Source organism: Haemorhous mexicanus, chromosome 10 (assembly GCF_027477595.1).
Source record: "Haemorhous mexicanus isolate bHaeMex1 chromosome 10, bHaeMex1.pri, whole genome shotgun sequence".
Classification (NCBI taxonomy): domain Eukaryota; kingdom Metazoa; phylum Chordata; class Aves; order Passeriformes; family Fringillidae; genus Haemorhous; species Haemorhous mexicanus.
The window spans coordinates 7138456-7158802 of NC_082350.1; the positions used below are offsets into that span (position 1 = coordinate 7138456).

Consider the following 20347-nt stretch of genomic DNA (forward strand, 5'->3'; position numbering starts at 1 on the left):
CAGAACATATACAAACTACAGATCAGAGATAGGTTGTAGAGCTGTATGGATAAAAAATACCCAGTAGCTCACCTGCCATATTTAGACACGGCCAGCACAAACACTTAAGACCAGTATAAAAGGGAGTTAATACCCAGATGAATGATGGATTTTGCATAATAAATCAACTTTGGCGTGTACACACCCACTGCTTATTAAAAGCTGTGTAAAAGGAGGATCTTCACTATTAACTAAAGCAACAAAAGAGGAGTTTATGGTCTTGAATTCTGGAGATCCCAGGTGGCTCCCCACTGATAAATCCTCCTGATGTTTACCTGTGTTTACCTGCCCCCTTCCTTCTGCTTTTCCCCTTTAACCAGCAAATAAATTCAGAAAACATTCCTGTCTTCTGCACTTGCTACATGACACTGCAAATCCATGATTAATTAAAAAAAAATGCTCCTTCTAATTATTCATTTATCAAGTTCCCTCCACTTTCCACACACTAATTTTTAACCATGTGAGTGGCCCAAGCAACCAATCTCTTTGCTGCAATGTTTGAATCACCAACTGCTTTGTTATGACAGTGCAAAGCTTTGGTCACCTGAGAATCATGAAACAAATTCTGACTTTGTTTATGAGCAGACTTTCCAGGGTTGGTTTTTTTAAACATTTGTCATATAATGGAATAAATGAGAACAGAGGTGTATTATCACTCTCAGAACACAAATTTCAGAAATTTCTCCTATGCCACAACAATATTCCTTATGAGTAGCCAAGTACCAAAAATGCTGAAAGACGACTCCTTGTGCAAGTCTAGTTCATCACTGTGAAGATGCTTACACAACTAAACTTTACTGTTGTTATACTCTGATAGCAAGACATGAATCTTTCCTCCAATTCCACGCAATGTGAAAATTCATATTAATGGAGGAGAGAGGCCTCATTTCAACCTATTTACATCATAATGGGGAAAGCCCTGGGAGGGTGAGAATTGCTGCTGAGCAGTGGCCAGCAGGCTCCCTCCCAGCAGGGCTCACCTTTTTGCGGATGTCCTCGTCGTTAGCCCCCAGCGAGGCGTAGAGCTTGAAGGCGGCCTGGCGCAGCTCGTGGGCGTGCTTCAGGTCATGGTCCAGCTGGGAAACACAGCACAGGCACCAGGCTCAGCCACCAGAGCAGCTGCAGTGTGACATTCTGCTTTGGTCTACACTGGTGCTTACCTATTCTGTCACCCCAGGGGCAGCCAGAAGCACAAAGTGCTGCTCCCTGAGCTCATGTCCACATTTACCAGCTAAATGAAATAACCAGAGTTAAGAATATAGTTCATTTCTCTGCTGAGTTACAGAGAAGACAACTTTGTCTTCAATTTGAGGCCAAAACAAGGTTATGACTCTATCAAGACCATATTTAGGTAAATGGTATTCTTATCTCCCAAGAGAGACATACAGGAACTAGCCAGAAAGAGTGAAAAATCAGGGAGAGAATCAAAACAAATTTTATCAAGAGAACTGAAGGAAAACCAGGAGCCAAAGTTGGTTTCTAAATCTCAGGGCATGTTAAGGGGGGGTGAGGCTGGATATCAGGAAAAGGTTTTTCCCCCAGAGGGTGCTGGTTTTGCCCATTCCTCCAAGGCCCAGGGAATGGGCACAGCCCTAAGGCTGCCAGAGCTCCAGGAGCTTTTGGACAACGCTCTCAGGGATGCACAGGGTGGGATTGTTGGGGTGTCTGTGCATGGCCAGGAGCTGGACTGGATGATCCTTGGGGTCCCTTCCAGCTCAGGATATTCTGTGATTTTATGATAATTAATGGGAGCACTAAAGGCATCATAAAATAGTGGTGTTTGAGATTGAACCTGCTTGGAACAGCAAATTTGGGCTCTCAGATCTCCTCATGTTCTCTTCTGAAAATAATTCTGTGGCTCTGACTACCCTCAAAACTCTGTACCCAAAGTGTTCTACAAAACAATGCAATCTTCAAAGTCTACACAAAATGCCAGGGAAATGACAGTATAAGGTAGCAAAGTGCTGAAATAAAAGAAATGTCAAAAATTAAGCTCTGTGAGTAATTCTCTCCACTGCAGCTATATTGGAGCAGAAGTATTAAAACATTATGCTATAAATATTTTAATATTATGTTATAAATATTTTAAGCAGACAAGTTCTCTGTTTGGCAGATTCCTCACTCACTCCTCACGTAGTTTTACCTTACAGGGTGCAGTTCCAAGCACTCTGTTCAAAGCCAATACCCTGGATTCCCAATTGGCTGCCTCTACAGACTTACTGCACACTCAGAGCACTGTCATAATATTTAGAATTACCCTACTTGCTTTTGGAACCTGATCATATTTTTGATGCTACAGCCAACATCCATTACTCCTCAATAAGCTGCTAAACTTCTTTTTGCTCACTTTTTTATACTGCAACTGATTTTTTTTTTAATGTTTCATTTGCATTTTTACAGAGCATTCAAGAGGCTCTCTATGCAGAATTAACCCCATTCTATAAGGTGGTTAATTAACTGTCCCTTGGGCCAGTTTCAGGAAAAAAGCAAAGCTCTGTAATCTATTTTTTGGGGTTCTTTCTAATAATCAGTCTCAGTAAGACTCCAGGGTACATCTGGTCTCTGTTTATCCAATGTCTTGCAAGTGCAGATAACTCATAATATGAAACAGTGCATGACATTCACATGTTTTTGTGCTTAAACTCAACAGAACCACCTCTGAAGTTCAGATTTTCCACAAACCTGACCTAAGAATTGAAAACAAATCTCTCTTCACATAGACTATTATCTTTTATGAAGCTGAAATGTACTGGTTCCTGAAGGCAAGATGTTTAAACTTAGAGGAAGGGAAGACCAGACATGCACACTTCTGCATGGTTTATGAAGTCTCCAAAGAGCAGCGACTGAGCCTTGGAGAGTACAAACATCAAGAATCAAGTGCTGCTGCACCTCTGGTCACCTTTCAATTGAGGCCCTCAGGCACCAGGTTGTGGCAGCAGCTCTCTGGTCACAGACAGTGGGCACAGACTTTTTTAGAAAAATCTTGGGAAGCTGTGTAGAAGCTGTGGGAAACTTAGAGGAAAAGAATTCAAACAATTTATTGTCTCTCTTTCTGTAACCATTGTTTAGAGATGTGGTTCTCTAGAATGTGTTATTGATAACCACCAATAGTATGTGAGAAGTTTTCACTTTGAGACCAATCAGTTCTTAGGTCCACCAATGTTTCTATAAGAATATGGAGGGGTTTGAGAGCTGGCTTGCAAGCAAAGCTGAGTTAAGAGAAGAGATGACAATTCATGATTTTTGAGTGTATCCATAGCAAGGAAGAAGTCAAGGCCGTCAGCATGGAAACAGATTAGAAAAGATACATGAGAATTTTTGTAAGCTAGACTGCGTGCCTAAGTAGATGTGTATACGTGCCTTATTAAATTTCTGTCAAACTTTTGCCAATTATATTGACCTTAATTGCTTTGCACCAATGAATGTAATGTTATTGTGGTGTAGTTAATGACTTAAGATCACGCTTTGTTAAGAGTATATAAGCTGGAGAACATGCAGAATAAAAAGCTTTTTTCTTCTCAGACCCTGATCATGTGTGTATGCCACGTCCAGCCTAACAGTGACATAAGAACTCTAGATTTCTAATAATAAAGTGTCTTTCATGCCTTCTGGATCATAGAGTCAATGCTATGTGGTAGCAGGCTGGGGGCCTGCTACCACACCAGGTTTAACCAGAATTACAAAACCCCGTCCTGAGCTGGTTTCTTTTTGGGTTTGCCCATTCCTCCAAGGCCCAGAGCAGGTCAGGGAACGCACCCTCTTGATGTCGGTGATGGCGCTGACGGAGCTGGGGTACTTGAAGTAGTCTGCCAGCATGACGATGAGGTGGTCGGTGATGCTGGCCATCCTCTGCAGCTCCACGTCTGTCTCTATCAGGTAGGCCAGAGTCTCTGCCCCCTCCACTCTCTCCTCCAACAGTCTGTCTTTACTGCACATTCGAACCAAGCATGGCAGAGTCTGCAGAGATTAAATAAAAGGAGTTCCTAGTGCAGCTGCATTGATAAAGAAACTCCAAAGAAATTAAACAACTGTCATACAGCAATGCTCTGCATTGTTATTTAGATAAGAACTTTCACACACACACATTTCAGTGGGTTCAAAGACTCCACACACAGAAGAATTGTTCAGGCATTGCTGAGTGTACCATCAGCTATTTTCACACAACCTCTCACACAGCCAAAATGATGCAATGTTTGGAAGTAAACATAGACAAAGTTTGACAAAGCCTTGTAAAAAATTTTTAAACTCCCCTCAGAAGTTGATATTTTCACAGGCCTGTTCTTACTACGCACCAGAACCAAAAGTACCCACGGTGCCCTCAAGTACTTGACCCCTCCTGCCCTTCTGTGATCCAGGATTAACTAAGGACAACACAGTCAGAAATAATCTCAGGGTTCCTTTCCCACACACTGGCTGCCCGGAGCAGAGGGCAAGGGAGGAATAGTCCTCAGCAAGCAGCATATTTGATCAATCAGAAAAGAAGATAACCTGGAATCCAGGTCCATTCTGCCTTCCCTGACATCCCCCCTACCCCTACCCCCCCTACCTGCACCCACACAACAGTTTTGTTACACCTTCTCTACTGAAACAGGAAAACCAATCAAGTCTTTCTTTACCAGAAGCCCAATGGAAAGCACTTAACTCTGGACAGGCCAATTCTCCAAGAGCTGGGACTCTGCTCCTTCAAGCCTTCCCAAATATGAAAATGGACAAGGAATAAACACCAAGGTTTTGCTTGTGCAACGCCACCAAGTTCAACAGACTAACTCCAGTAAATGTTGCTCAGAGTTATGCTTTGGGGACCAGAAATAACATCTACTCATTGACTGTTCATATGATTAAACAGATAAATACCTGATCTCCATTGCACAGGAAGCAGGACTTGCCTACATATTTTAGAAAGCTAGATGCCACCTCAAAGATTATCACTGAGGTAGTGAATCTTGCAGCTATAATCCAGTGAGCCAAAGCTCACTCCCTTCTGCATACCTGGCCTTGAGGCAGCAGGGAAGATTGTACACAGGCTCTCAAAAAATTAGATTCATGCGGAGTGAGAAAGAAAGAAGTGGAATTCCATGTCTAAATCACAAAGACAACGGACTTCTTAATTCCTTCCAAGGTCAAATGGCCTGCAATGAAATGAGCTATTTCTTGGAACTCAAGAGCTGGGCATTGTTAAGCAACTGGCTGCATGCACCCAAGAAACACAGATCTCATGTTTTTCAATACTAAGCAATTCCATCTGCTTAAAAACAGAAGGAAGATTTCTGACAGACGCATTTTAACTGTTCCATTGGACCTACAGGTCAGCACAGTGCAATTAATGCACAGGAGTAGGGAGCTACATAGGGGTGTAAGATGGAAAGCCACAATGCACACCTGGCCAGCAGATAAAAGTCTGGAAATGGACTGTAAACATGGAATATCTAATTTTCATGTATGGCTGGGATGTATCTGGATTATCTGGACAGTTTCATTATTAGGATTCCAGAGAAATCATCTCCCTTCCTATTAAATCCATTATTTATCAGCCTTCCCTGTCCTACTCAAGGGATTTTAGTTTTTCCCCCATGTTGCAGGCCAACCCACTACTCAAACTGAGCAATGAAAGTAAATTAAAGCCATTTTGAAAACACACATTCTTGACTGGCCCCCAAATGCAGAAAGTTTGATAGCAAAGGGTCAATAACTCCTGAATGCTAAAGGGGCCATCACTTGAGCTCAGCACAGGTTAAAGGATTTGGGGCTGGATTAAGCACAGGGACACTGTGTTATCTTGCAAGTATGAGCTCCTGGAAGAGAAATCATTGGGGTGCTTTGAACAAGGCAAAGGTTCTGTGCCTTCCTTCCCCCTCACTTTTTTGTCTACTCTCAAGTACTACAACACATTTAATTCCACAGCCTCAAACATGGATTTGTGCTGAAGCAGCTTCCACAAGGAAAAAATGCTGCTTTTGGTGTGAGCTGGCCCAAGCACATCCCTTTGCAAAGGTTTGAAAGGATGGTGGTTTTCCACAGGGCCCACATGGCCCAGCATGTGCAGCTTCACAAGGCAGGGTACAGCTCCCAGGAGTGACCTGCCACTGGCAGCAGGCCTGCTCCCTGTCCCAGGGCAGAACAGCTCTGGAACACACACATCCTGACCAGGGCACAGCCCAGCATGGGGGATTCATGAAGGGAAGGCATTTCCAAAGAAGAAAGAGGTTTGCAGGAGAGAGGGGTTGGGAGAATGGAACTGCTGCCCCCAGTTTTCAGGGGTTGTAGGGAGAAAGGAGAGCAGAGAATTGGAGTGTCAATTTGGAACAAGGCTAAGGAAGAGGATGAGAGAGAATGATGCAGCTTGGCTTCCTCAGTTGTGCAGTACCAAGTGCCAGTGCAGAACAGATCCTAATATCTCTGGAATGAACAGTATATTGCACTTTCTTGCACAAAAAGACAGGAGGGGCAGGCCTTTGTCTCACCCAACATGTATATTTTTTATCTACCATTACTTGGGGAAGAAAAGGAAATCAGGGAACTATTTTTTTTTTTAAATTAAAAAAAAAGCCAGGAGAACTTGGTGCTTTGCAATCTTTGGTGTAACAGATTTTGTGCTACCTTTTATACGAGAAAATAAAACCAGGATAAACCTACATGAGAAAACCTTTTGAACAGAGAACTGTTTAAGGATCTGTCATGGCCAGCACAAAAAGAATTAGTCTACATTTACAAGGTGGTTGAAGCAGAACACAGCTCACCTTCAGAACGATGCAGGGATCGTCCGTCCGTATTGCTCCGGCTCTGCACATGGAAGTAAGGCTGCAACAACACAACAAGACACTGTCACCTGCCATGGCTTTGGTGCACTTCAGCTGCTGCAGAACATCTGGCCTAATGAAACATCCTCCTCTGTTTGATTTAAAGACATCAGACATTACTAGGCCTGGGCACACAAACTCCTCCAGGAGCACTTTCTGGCAGGTTTGCAGTGCAGGACCCCTGGCTGGAGCACTGAGCAATACACACAGCACACACTGGCCACAAAGGGTCACACCACCACCCTGCCTGAGCCCCACCCTGTTGTCATCTTATTGCAGGGGTTCCATACTCTTGTCTCCTTGTGGCAAAGGTTTCATACCTTCTTGGTGGGTCCCATGGGCAGCTCCTCAGAGCACTGACTCTTCTTCACACAGTAACCAACTGACTCCAGTTCCATTCTCAACCACCCACCCACTCTTTTATAGCACTCTTCTTCTCATTGGTTACAGCTGTGGCCTGTTAAAGTCAGGCCTGTTCCTAATCTTTGATAATTGGCCCAGCTGCAACTCCTTAGGGGTAAGATTACTTTCTACACTATATTTTGTTATATTTTATCCCCCTACACACACCCAAAAGGAACAACCTCCACTAAGCAAAGGTGCAACACACCCAGACTTTCCTCTAAATACCTGCCCCTGGGTGTGCAGCCAAAAGCAGAGGAACACAGCCTGACAGCTCAGGCACAGACACCCATGCCCTGCCCCAGCCCAGGAGAGGTGGAATTGTTGTGCTGCCTGTCCACAGGCAGGGCTTTCCACTCTGCAGGGACCAGCACTCCCTCACTAACAATGAACCCAGCCAAGGCTCTGACACTGCACCAAGCCAGCATTTGGCCTTTATTAGACAACAGCTCACCGTGGATATGAAAACCACAAGGTCTCACCAGCACACAGCATCAGACAAGTTTCAAATTCTTTGTTAATGTACTTGTAAAGTGCCCCAAACTACCAGAAATGCAAAATAGTTCACCCACCAAAAAAAGTGTTTTACTTTGAAGTGGTTTCATTTTTACCTGCTCTGCTACAAGGCAGTGGAATGGAACTGGAGGGGAACTGCTGTGCACCAGTTTCTCTTCTTTTAGCTTCTGAACTAACCATTGGAGCTGGGTTTTATCATGCCACGGTGGAGGTTAAAATATGTAACTGTATTTCAGTAAAGGTAACTTAAACTAGCATGTCTGGAGCCTCAGTTGGGCAGGCTGAGGCTGTACCCAGGGTCAATCAGAACTGCAATGTGCTCATATAACCATGGTGTGTTTCACCACATGCCTGAGCTCCTTCCAAGGGCCCAGAGTGAGTTCTTTCACCTCTTAAAGGCAACACTGATCCTCATTCTGAATACAGCCACAGCTAAAAATCCCACAATCAGATCTCTATTAATATATTATTTCTCCAAAAGTAAGACATAAGACTTGAATATTAGCACAGAAATCATCTGCTAAACTTTTACTGCCCAAGGCTTGCAGCTGACAACAGGAAACTCTTTTTCACACCTGCAGTCAGGAGGAAAGCACCCATCCTGCAGCTGCCACTCAGTCTGGTGAGACCCTATTTGCCAGGCAAAGTAGCTCTATTTCAGCAACAAAAGAAAGTAATTTTTGACTTCAGGTAACAGGCTTAGCTTAGCTTGAAGCAATTCTGGTGATTTTAGCAGGAAAGGTTACTGCTCCACTTGTAGCTGCAAAGCACTCTTCCCCCAAGGGGCATCCTGATCTTCCCTCTGTCCCAACACTGCTGCTCAAGGGAAGGATCTTTGCTCCATTTCAATTAAGAGCTATTACCTTGAGTCTTCCAAGTCTACTTCAATCGTTGAGGGAAAAGAAAGGGAACTTCTTAAAGCAGACTTGTATGCCAGTCCAGATTCAATAGAAATTATAGAGAACATTCAAAAGGAAAAAAAAAACCCTTCTAGATCTGCATTCCAAAGAGTCTAATGATAAATCAGAGGAACTGCAGATTAACTGACTGAAACTGGCAAGGTAGGGGTGAAATCTAATTTACAAGCAGAAAAAAACATCACCTGTGACAATTTAAACCTACTACTCTCATTAAGAAAATGGAAGAGAGAGTCTGACTTGGAGGCAATCAGGTAGGGGATAGACCTACAGAAGAAAAGCCAGCAGGGCTTTGCAAACTTCAGGACTGTAAAACTGAGAGCCCTAAGAAGGATGAGTGCCTGTGGACTAATTGGGAGAAACCCAATCTGAAGAGACTGGTTTGTCTGCCATTTCCTTGCAATTTTCTTTTGCTGCTTTTCACCACATCACTTTCTTTCATGCTTCAAAGGTCCAGATGAGCCAAAGTACAGCAAAGTAACAGCAGAAGATGGGTACCCAGTTCCTTCCATCAGCAAAGAACACCAATAGACCTGGGAATGTCCATCTCAGAACAATTCTTCTAACTCCAGCCTGTCTTTATGACTTGTCAACTGCTTTATATCTTGAGATTAGTAAAAAAATTACTTTTAAGTATGTCATTCTTTATCTATTTTCAGACTTCTCAAAGAAACAAATCAATCAGAACTAAGACTGCTACAGTGCAATTAATTTAACTTGCCCAACAAAACCAGTAAAACCAGACTGCTTGGGCCATTTGTGGTTGGAATTGTGGCTGGGAGGTCCCAAGACATACCACCTACATGGAGTGGGATTACCCAAGAACCCCCCTCAGAGACATGCACATCACTGAAACCGCTTTCATGAATGACTTAGGGCATCACAACGTGGCAGCATGAGCACAGAGTCACAGATCCTACCTACCCCACCTGTTCCTCATCCAGAATCAAGAGACTTGTACTGACACAAGTGGCTGTGAAATTGTTTGGTGAACTCAGAGAACTCACTGCTCCTTGGCAAAAAAAGCCATCAATAACTAAAAGAATAATCAAACAATGCATCAGCAACCAAACTCCTGAGTTAAACTTAATTTTAGTAGTTCATACCAATGGGTGATTTTATCTCCTGAACTCCCTGGAGAGATTTATTTCATTGCTATCAACACAAGAAAAGGAAAATGATCCTAAAGGGTGTCAATCCCAGCTTATGGAGTGAGTATAACCAGGGTGTTGCTATTACAGAACTGGGTCACATCTTGTCACTGGGCGGGAAGTCATTATAGATCTGAACACAAATGTGCCCACACCAGCAGGGAAAGCTGAAGTACAAAATTAATTAATAACATTAATTCTGCTGTATGAGGTCATGAAGCCTGAAGAATAATCTGTTTTATTTAGAACAGTTGGGTAGAGGGACTAACTCTGCTCTCCCATCGTCTTGGTGCAGTCTCCAACACAGCACAGCCATCAAGGATGATAGTTTTGAACAGGCAGAGCACAGTCCTGAACTATCTACCTGTTATAAAATCCAAGACACATGTGAAAACCCATATGGCTGAACACACATTCCTCACGAAACTGCTGCCCAGCAATATTTTTCCCTGCTTATGTACAGCCAAGAGTGAAAGCTACATTATAAAATAGGGTGAGACCCACTTGTTCAAGGATTCAGATAATGCAAACAGTATCTTTAATTATTCCTAACATTTTACATCCCATATTACTTTGGAACAAGGAAGAAGGGAGCAGTTGAAGAGCAAGGATTAAGCTCCCTGCTATTTCCCCAGTTCATGAAGACAATTACCATTTGGCTGACGTGAGCTGCATTTCAATGGGCTTGTCCCTTTGTAACATCTTCACAAAAATCTGTGGTAACAATTCTCCATCAACAGACACTGAAAAGAGAGAGAGCTCCAAGTCATTCTCATGCAGCCAGGCAAAAAGTGAATGTTAAACCAGCAGCAGCAGCATTGTACTCACCATTGACCAGAGTCATGGATACCTGGGGATTCTCAAAGGCTAGGACTGAGAAGCATTTCAATGCCTGCATTCGGACCTGTGTAAAAACAATGTTTTTTGAAATGAAATATCAACTCTGACTTCAAAGCAAAACTGGGCTATACTGCAGGATAGGCTTGTAGAAAACAATGCTGTATCATCAACAAGAAATTGAGATGAAGAATCATTGCAGATGGAAACATCTAACTCACACCCTGACTTCTGTCATCTCCCTGTTGGAACTATCCTTCTGTAGGGTATGCTGTAAACTCTGAAGAAAACCAGCAAGGTTAAAACCTGGGAACTAAACAGGAAATACTGGTCTTATTTGTAATCCCTCACAAATGTGTAAAAAACAGCAGAAGACTAGAAGAATACTATATAACAACGGTACTTTTACTTTTCAGGACTCCTAAGTACATTAGAGAATGAGAAATATGTACCCTTGAGATTTCTATTTCAAATCCTTTGAAGGTGGGCTTAATAAAATGTCTAAAGAGAGCCATCCAACTGCAGTGATTCCAAACTAATCTTAGAACAAATGTACACCATAAGTTTTACTGCCATTACACAGCCTCAGGTACCACCTGGATGAAAAGGATGGACAAATTTCTTCATCTTGGCTCCTCCTTCTTCAGTCCAAAGTTTTTTGATTTAATCAATGTTTCATGGCTGCCTAGTTCCTGAAATCTTTATAACTTCTTTTTTGCCACAGGGAAGATAACCACTATCACCTTCTCAGATCACAGAACCTAGATTAGTTCAGGTATTAGTCTTTGACTTGCCCTTATACAGGTGCACATACTTAAACTTCCCCCAGTGGAAGGACTGAGAAGGAGCTGATCCTCCTGGCCATCAAGTTACAGGTAAAGTGTGATGTCCTCTGAGGTGATGGTCCAGGATGGACTTCCAAAACACAACAGAGAAGGGAGCACTGACTCAGGAATTCAGGGAGCACAACACACAAGTAGCTGGTGGCCTCCACACATTCCACAACCATCTATTTTTACAGGTAGGACTTCCTTTTCAGGACAGACCACACTTGTTTCTCTTTAGCTTAACTTCTTATTCTCATTTATTGTTCAACAAATTAGACCACTTGGGTTGCCAAGTGCCTGTTCTTCTTTGGAGCAATGCTAGGCAGCCCTGTTTTCCTCACTGCTCCTTCAGCTTTACAGTAAAATAGCTCTGGTTTTGATAGAGAATGGCAAGTAAAAGCAACTGTTATTCTACAAATACACATCATACCTGTTTATAGCTTTGGTTCACAGGAACAGACATGCTTTTTATAATCTCCATTTGAATTCCTTTCATAAACACATGTTAAACAGAGTAGTTGAAATGTCTTACTTTGTAGGAGGTGGAGACCAACAGATGTGCAATGTTCTGAACAGCTCCATGGTTAAATAAGATTGTCTGGTGATCTGGACCCTTCAAAGGAAACATAACACAGGGTTTTTAAGACAACGTGCAAGAGATTTCCACTGTCTGCAATTTAGTATTAAATATTTAAGATATATTTCCTAACATTTACTTTGTAATCAGCTGGCATAACATTTTTTTATACATAAATAACTGCAACTTATATTTTTATAACATTTGTCCTTTTCTGGTAATCATTTCCACTCTCTCCTTCAATAGGCAATGACATTAGTTCTCACAAATGAAGAAACATGGATAGAGAACTTCTGTTTCTATTCTTCCTACTGGAAACAACTGAAAGCTCCTGATTTTCTCTACAAATCACATAAAAGATCAGCAGTCACTAATGTCTTCCTCACTGTTAATATTAAGCATTTTCAACAATTCTAACTGCAGAAGAGAAGGAATTTCTTCTAAAACTGGTTCCAGACAGAGTGACAGTCCTTTGAGAAGAAATTAACATTCTCCTCCAATTTTTTATTATTTTAGTTCCAAGCATATTTGGCCATAAATCTGGCCAGCCATCACTTTTTACTGACTTCAAGATCTAAGTTGGTACTGGCTGATATGTCAGCATTTTTTCCAAAACAGCCTTTGGAATGAAACACAAATACTAAATTTTGCAGGAGAAAGGTCTAAGAACTTCTGTAGTATGACAAGGCTTGATGAGGTTGAAAAAACAACATGAAATCTCAATACCTGCAGCCCTCAGCAGTCTCTTGCCAAAGCTGGTCTTTGATTTGCAAACCCCTCTTTAAAAGTAGTTTCATAGCTCTGGTCATCTCTGCATTAAGCACAGGCTATGCACATTTAAATTCAGCTTATGGGATGCCACAGCATTCATCATCCCTCTGTGCATTTTCTTGACTAATGTGCAAGTGAAGAAAGTCTCTTCACTCCTTAATCTCTAGTTCAAACCTGGCTGAGTTAATGGCACCTCTTACACCCTTGTAGGCATCAGTGACACATTATCTTCAAATCTGAGATACAGCTGAAATCAGATTCCTCTCACAGTCAAAGGAACATTTTTAGAGTATCTCTTACCTCTAAGAAAAAAGCATAAAACTACTTTCAGTTGTAACATATCTGGTGCTTTAAGAGATGCTTCAGCTGCTACTGCCACCAAGAGCTTTCTACCAAAAAATGCAATTAAAACAGCATGGTTGAAGGAGGAAAACCACTTACATTGGCACACAGAAGTGGCTGAGGCAATGAGTTAAAGCCGCAGCTATGCCAGTGGTGGAGCTGAAGAACAGATATTGAAATATGTGAAAAAAAAATGAGTGAGTTTAAAGTAGAAGAAATCATACTGCCCTAGATTTAGTAATTCCCAAGTATTAGTGACTCCTCATGCAGGTGGCAGATTCTGTGCAAGCAGGACAGATGCCTGTACAGAGGTGACACCTGGGTGTATCTGAGTTGCACAAGTGGAAATATTTTGTCTGCACACACTGTGTTTGCACACACCAACCAGCACAACCAGGGAAGCACTAATCCATAAAGAGGGACAGCTGCAAATATAAAGGTGAAAACTTGAGAATGTGATGAAGCATTTCCAAGCAGTTCATGCCCCACTTTAACAGCAAGGCTGCCTGGTTTTGTTCCACCTTGGGTACAGTAACAGAGCTCCACTCCTCTGACAGTGACCTTGTTCTCCAAATACAAATGACTGACATATTTCAGGAATAGACATCACTTCTTGCACAATCTTCCATCATGAAATGCCACTTTTCAAGGAAACATTAGGGTAGCACAATGTAACAACTCACTCCACAATGACAAGCAGGTACCTAAGTGCCTTTGTCCTTTGGGGCAGGGATCCAGCAGCAGCCTAAGGTCACCCAACAAAAGAAGGCCTGGAGAAAGCTGCCTTGATTACAGGCTTTATCCTGGACCCTTCCTAAAACAATAAATTCTACCTGCTCACACCACTTGCTCTGAAAACAAAAGAACTGAGACAGAGAGACTCTTAGAAAGTTAATTTTGACTTGCACTTTCACATCCCAGGTACATCAGCCTGATTTCAGTTTACTTATTTGCTTCTATGTTGATAGAATCCTGGCTCTGTATGTTAAGAACTGCATCTGTTCCCCTGTAAATCAACACTTCCCTTGCTCAGGATGGCTCTTCTCCAGGGCAAGGCTCCTTTGCCATTGATTTTAACTCTGAATGTGCCGGGAGAAGCAGCAAAAGAGAGCAGCAAAAGCAGAAGCCAGCATCAATATGCTAGGAACCCAAAAGATGGATTTCCTAGCTCTAGAGAAGTGGTCTAAGCTTTTCCAGGGACATGGAAGAGGGCAAGGCAGAAACCTGAGAAACCAACAAAAATGCTGGAAAGGCAGAGAAAGAAATGGCTACAGATGTGAGCTGAGAACAGTGCAGGGACAAGGAGGGCAGGAGCTGTGATAAGTCACTGTTAGTTCCATTAATACATCTACTAAGATAAGGAAAAAGAGAAATAAAAGCATCAGTGCCTCTTAGAACATATGCTAAGCCTTACCTAAATACAAAGGTTTATTTATAGTAACTTACTGCTTCAGGCAAAAAAAGTAAGAAAGGTTTTCTCTCTCAGGGTCTTTTGGAGGAAGATGGAGTCTTCATTTAAAATGTAGTGAATACTGAAACTTTTAGTATATATATATTTTTTATTTATAATTATAAGAATGTACTTTGCCTATTCATTCAAGTGAGAAAATCCCCTGCAAATGTGTCTTCATTGTATTAGGTGCATTTTGCTCTGTCTGAAAATACAATCATTGACATTATAAACCTGAAACCCCAAAACTAAACAAAACAGAAGGAAGGGAACATGTCAGATTTTTGCTGAACAGCTGCATTTGCTTGGGCAAGAGAATGAGTTCTTGATCAAATTAACATTTGTGATGATCTGTTTACTCAACCTCAAATATTTTTCTTTGTTATGCAGCTGTTTATTCTGCAATGCAACCATTTCCTCACACTCATACCCATTACCCTGCCTTTCTTGTGCAGCCTGGTTTCTCTCTGTTTACACAGTCAATAACTTCTTTCCAAAAACCTGATTTTTTCCAGACATTCACTCTAAAATTTGAGAGAGATTTGGGGTTGGAGGAGTCACTCAAAATGGAATGGTGAATTCAGAAGACCTTCCTCACTTGTGAAGTGACTGTGCATTTGCATTGTAAACAACATTTCAGAAATGCAAGCCACCATGAACTGCTGGGGCTGCAAGGAAATAATTCCTTTGGAAAAATATGACAATAACTGTTTTCTGTTCTTTCCCAGCCATCAGGGTTTATATTCCCAGAGCCAATCCCTGACTGTATAAACCATCTCTTTTACCATCCCATAATTAGCCCTGGCTTATTTTTCTTGTAGGCTAACATGGCCTCATTTTTCACCTGTTCAAACTCCTCAGCCTGTTAAGGAGACTTTCAAGGGCCACTTAAACAGGAGGTGCCTCACTGGTCCATTTTTGTTCCTTAAATACCAATTTTTTTTTTGCCACTATTAGGTATATATGTGAACTTCCATGGTCCAATGTAGGATTTTGTCTTTATGTTTTCTTTAAAGAGCTCCCTAAATACTAGCAGCTGAGTTCTATCTTTATATCCCACTAAAATGGACAGTTTTCAGTCCTCAGCTTCCCTTAGCAGAAGAAATGCAAAGGGATGAGTGTACATAAATAACAGTCAAGGCAGAGCACAGATACTTAACAAAGGAACAATTCACAGTTCCAGAGGACTCATTGTAAGTGATAAGGTAGAAAGAAAGTTTTCAAGGTAAATACTTATAAATTAATAAACTTAGGAACTTTCTCATTTGTTAGTACACAATCTGTGATCCTTTAGTTTTAAACTGTTACTAAAATGGAAAGATGCTGTAAAAAGCTCATTTCCTACCCTGAATTATTTTGATACAGTTATTGTGTAACTCACTGGTACAGTAACTCCCAAAAAACTGCAACAATAAAAATCAGTGCTGTGGGGAAACTCGGAGTGGGGGAAGGGAAAGACAAAACTATGTTTGGGGTGGGGTTGCAGCTGGTTTTAAATCAGTTTTCTCATATCAACAGAACTGCATTACATAGCAGGAATGAACATGTATCTGGATGAACCTGTGATAGAGCTCAGCTGAGAACAGCATTTCTTCTCCTCTCAACCAACAGCACCTCTTAGAGAACAGTCCCTGTGCTTAAAACAGGTGAAAGCAGCTGCACAACCTCTGCAAAGAGATGCTCACACTATCCTCAGACTTTCAGAGGAAAACCAGAAGTGTTCCAAGATTTATAGTGTTTAAAGTGCAGACTGATGCTTGCCCAGACTGTTGGCTTTGTTTAGCAGCCAAAGCCTATAAACCCCCCAGATTTGCATCTTTTCTTGTACTGCAGAGCAGCGTGTATCGACCCAAATAAATCTGTACCAAATGCAGAGCAGTACCAGCTCAGTCATTACTGGCTCCAAATTCCTGCCACAAAAGGCAGCGCACACACAGTTCCTGCAGGCCAGAAACACAAGTTGCATAGAGAACATGAATTGTCTTTCTTACTTTGCAGCAGTGGGAGAAGATCTGACATATGTATTCTTGTGTGTATCGAGACCTACTGAGCAGGGCCATGAGGTGGGAGATAACTGTAGCATCCTGCAAACAAGGGAGAAAAGAAGAGAGTGTTAACACTGGATTTCAGCACAGCTTCTTTGCAGTTTGTTACTTGAAGGAGCACTCCTGGTTCTGCACTCAGTGTTCTTCCTCCCACCAAAACTTTTATGGATACAGAGCAAGATCATTAAAAGCAGTTCATTAAAAGCTGAAGGCACGAGTGACAGTTCTCACGAGTGACAGTTCTGAGCCAAATCCCCACGGAAAATAAATAAAAGGTCAGTGCAATTGGAAAAAAAAAATAGGAATAACAGGAATAAAACTTCTGCATTTTGCCTCCACAATACTTGGGACAAAACCAATACAAAAATGGGGGTGAACCTTCCAAAATCAAACATGGCCACTGACAGGGATTAGTCCAGGAGTTGCCTTAGTGCTGTCTTCCCACCAGTGTGGCTGACTCTGCTCTTCTCCCAGCTCTGAGTCCAAGGGAGCAGGGAGGGAACACCGTGCATCCTGGACAGGGCACAGTCCCCTGGAACTGATTCATGGGCAGTCATCGTGTCCTTTGTCTTTCAGTCAGACACACTCTATAGACACTGCCTGTGTGTGTGACACTGGTGACAAGAGAGTCCCAAATAAATCAGCAAAAGAAAACCCTTATACTTCAGTGGGGGGTTCCCTAAGCCAAGGCAGGGGGTTGGAATGAGATAATCTTTAAAGCCCCTTGCCACCCAAACTTTTCCATGATTCTGTGGCAAGTTCTCTTCTGCCAGCACATCCAGTTATTTATCTCTGTGGTGAGTTACAAAACCATAATGTTCAAAAGCTTTCAGTTACTTTTACCAGCACATTTTAGTGGCAGGAACTACGGTGATATTAAAAGAAACAATGGGTATTTTAGTTTGGAAAGGGGTAAACTAAATTACTTCCATGAGATAAAGGGAGCTGAGCAAAGGGAAGGATTGAATGAGCCTTCCTTTCCAAAGCACATGTGCTATATTGGCCCAAAAAATCTAAGTCAGACTCTGTTTTACCTGCACAATGATGAATTACAACCCTCTGATTTAGAGAGAGGTGAACTGAAATTAGAGCAAACCTTCCTGCACCTCAGCTCTCGTGAGAGCACTGAAAGCAGCACCAGCCTGACTGTATCTTCACACAGACACCCTGGTTATGAGAAGTTTTACTTTCCAACTACCTGGGAAATTTCCCACCACACTTTTTAATATTGTCAAAATAAACACACACCAGTCTCCCCTATTTGCAAAAATATTTGCCATTATATAAAGCTTTGCAGTATTTATTTAGTATTTTTTACTTATGTATATACAGAATTATCATACTTATTTTAGGAAGCTTTGCTGCTGACAATCCAGCCCTCCTATTCTCTACAGAAAACAATAGGACAAGGGAGCCAAGAAACACACTGAGCATCAACTCAGCTTGTTTCCACTGCTAGTTTCTCACCAACTAGAAAGGATCAACATGCAACAGCCTCATTTGGCATCTCAGCATTCTACAGAGAGAAAGTTATTTATAAATTACTTTCTCCCAGGTACACCAGCCATATATCCATGGTCATTTCATGTTTATGTGCATAGGAAGACCAAAGGACTACTCATTTCAAACAACATTTTCAGGGTTTAGCCAACAGCAGCTCCATCTGATTTGCCTTTACACAGAGCCCAGAGCCAAACTTCAGGACCCAAAGGCCAGCAAGGGACTGGTTTGCTTGCAGTGCAATAGTGGACATTCAACCCCAGCATGGGTCAGGCTGGAAGAGCCCAGCAGTCACCTGGTCCCACCTCCCTGCTCCAGCAGGGCCATCCCAGAGCACAGGGCACAGCACTCCAGGCTGGAATACCCCCAGCAAGAGAGACCCCACACCCTCTCTGGGCTGCCTGTTCCCAACTTCCCTGAGTGAAAGCAACACCAACTGACAATATACCCAGGATTCCTCTGTCTTTTAATGCACTTGATGCATTTAAACAGATTCTTGTCCTTTTCTGCAAATCTTCAGCAGCTGAAGGCATCAAGCCCCATCAGTGCTCAACACAACATCACATTCAGTGCTAAGAGGCTGCTCAGTGACAAAGTTCCCCTGAAACACAACCACAACAAGAAGCCAAGAGGAAAGGGAGAAGAGAACAAAGACACACCAAGATTCACAAGCAGAAATGCTTTTAAAAAGGAGCTTCAAATTGTAAGATGCAAGACCTGAAATCTCCTGCAGGGAAATCCCTGACTATGAAACCTGAATTATTTCAAAGGATTCAAACTGCAACTATTAAAGCAGCACACCTTTGAATAAAATAATTATTCAGTTAAACTCTTTTAATCCACACAGATGAATGTGTAACATCTCTCCATCTGTATCTAACACCAGGGAAGGAAGCAACAAACACACTCTCACCAGTGACATCCTTGTGCAATGGTCCAGTTTCACCTAAAAATCCAATAGCATTGACCACAGGAGTATTGACCACAGGAGTATTCCAGCTGCAGTTAATAGATTGGAGGTTTTTGGTAAAGATCTAAGTGGACAGAAATTGAGCCTCAAACTGTTGGGAAGCTCTACAGTAGAGCTACAGAAATGGGAATAAAATGGCACATGGTGTTTTGTGTTTTACTGACCAGTGTGGCACCATGACCCAGTGGTGAATTCCTGGATGGGAAGGTTTTCATACTGGATGATGAAAACCATTTTCATTTAGCATTTGTGAGACAGGGCTGTTCTGTCACCAAACACTGTGTCAGGGTACTTGTGGTGCCACTGTCACCCCAACAATGTCATTGTGCATATGATATAAGAGTTAATGAATCCTTGCAAACAACACAGGGACAGTCCCCTGAAATTGTGCCACTACACAAAAATGTGTATTATTAGATATTCTGGACTATACATTTAAGAAGCAATTCTTTATAGACATTTTTTATACACCTTCTCATTATGTTCCATCAAATCTGAAGTGTTGTGAGTATGAAAAGGTTAAAAACTCTTGAAAGTTCCAAGAGGGCTTCCTTAATGTGTTTTTAAGAAAACTGTTAATTCTACTCTACAATTTTGCTAAAATATCCAACTTCTAAAATATTTTTGGCATGTTGATCAGAAAAGAACCTAGAAAGAACTAAGGGATGTGTGGACACAACTGACTTCCAACTAAATGTGAACAGTGATTAGGTGTCAATGTGAGGCTACATAATTTCATTTTTATTCAGTATTGGTATCTAAGTAACAAAGGTTCTTCCTAGCAACCCTAGTGAGATTGAGTCTACACTCACAAGCTACAGTTAAAACAATGAGATTCACAAATCTATTAAAATGTTGTCTGCTAACAAAGTCGTTCCAGGCAACTTAGGACAAATACCTCTTTATCATACATATTGTAACAAAATTATTGTCCATACAAACAGAACTCAGAGAATTAACAGTTACATTTACCTTGTTGGATCCAAATACCTAATTTCTTCATATTCCTTTTTAAAACAAAATTTATGAAGACCTATTCTTAAAACATTTCTTTTTAATTGAGGGTTGCTCTTCTTTTTCCCCCAAGTCAGATAACTGAAATGCTTCTATCCACCCAAATAACTTGAATTCAAGCTCTATAAGCTAGAATTGGTTCTTTTACAACTCTTATTTTTAGGAAGCAGTTTGGACTGGAGAACATTCAGT

At 41.7% G+C, this 20347-nt stretch overlaps 1 protein-coding gene across 4 annotated transcripts in view; it reads right to left on the minus strand.

The window, feature by feature from the left end:
• The window catches only part of ARMC8 (armadillo repeat containing 8), a 61163-nt gene that overhangs the window by 11024 nt on the left and 29792 nt on the right, over window positions 1-20347 (minus strand). For 3 of the 4 annotated variants that reach the window (XM_059855151.1, XM_059855149.1, XM_059855152.1), the window contains 8 exons: window positions 16618-16710; window positions 13276-13335; window positions 12019-12099; window positions 10651-10726; window positions 10475-10565; window positions 6777-6837; window positions 3796-3996; window positions 1020-1115 (listed from right to left, as the gene is read on the minus strand). In XM_059855151.1, the coding sequence (XP_059711134.1) occupies window positions 1020-1115; window positions 3796-3996; window positions 6777-6837; window positions 10475-10565; window positions 10651-10726; window positions 12019-12099; window positions 13276-13335; window positions 16618-16710 (759 nt within the window). The remainder of the gene's footprint in view (window positions 1-1019; window positions 1116-3795; window positions 3997-6776; window positions 6838-10474; window positions 10566-10650; window positions 10727-12018; window positions 12100-13275; window positions 13336-16617; window positions 16711-20347) is intronic. The other variant, XM_059855150.1, reaches the window with a different exon arrangement.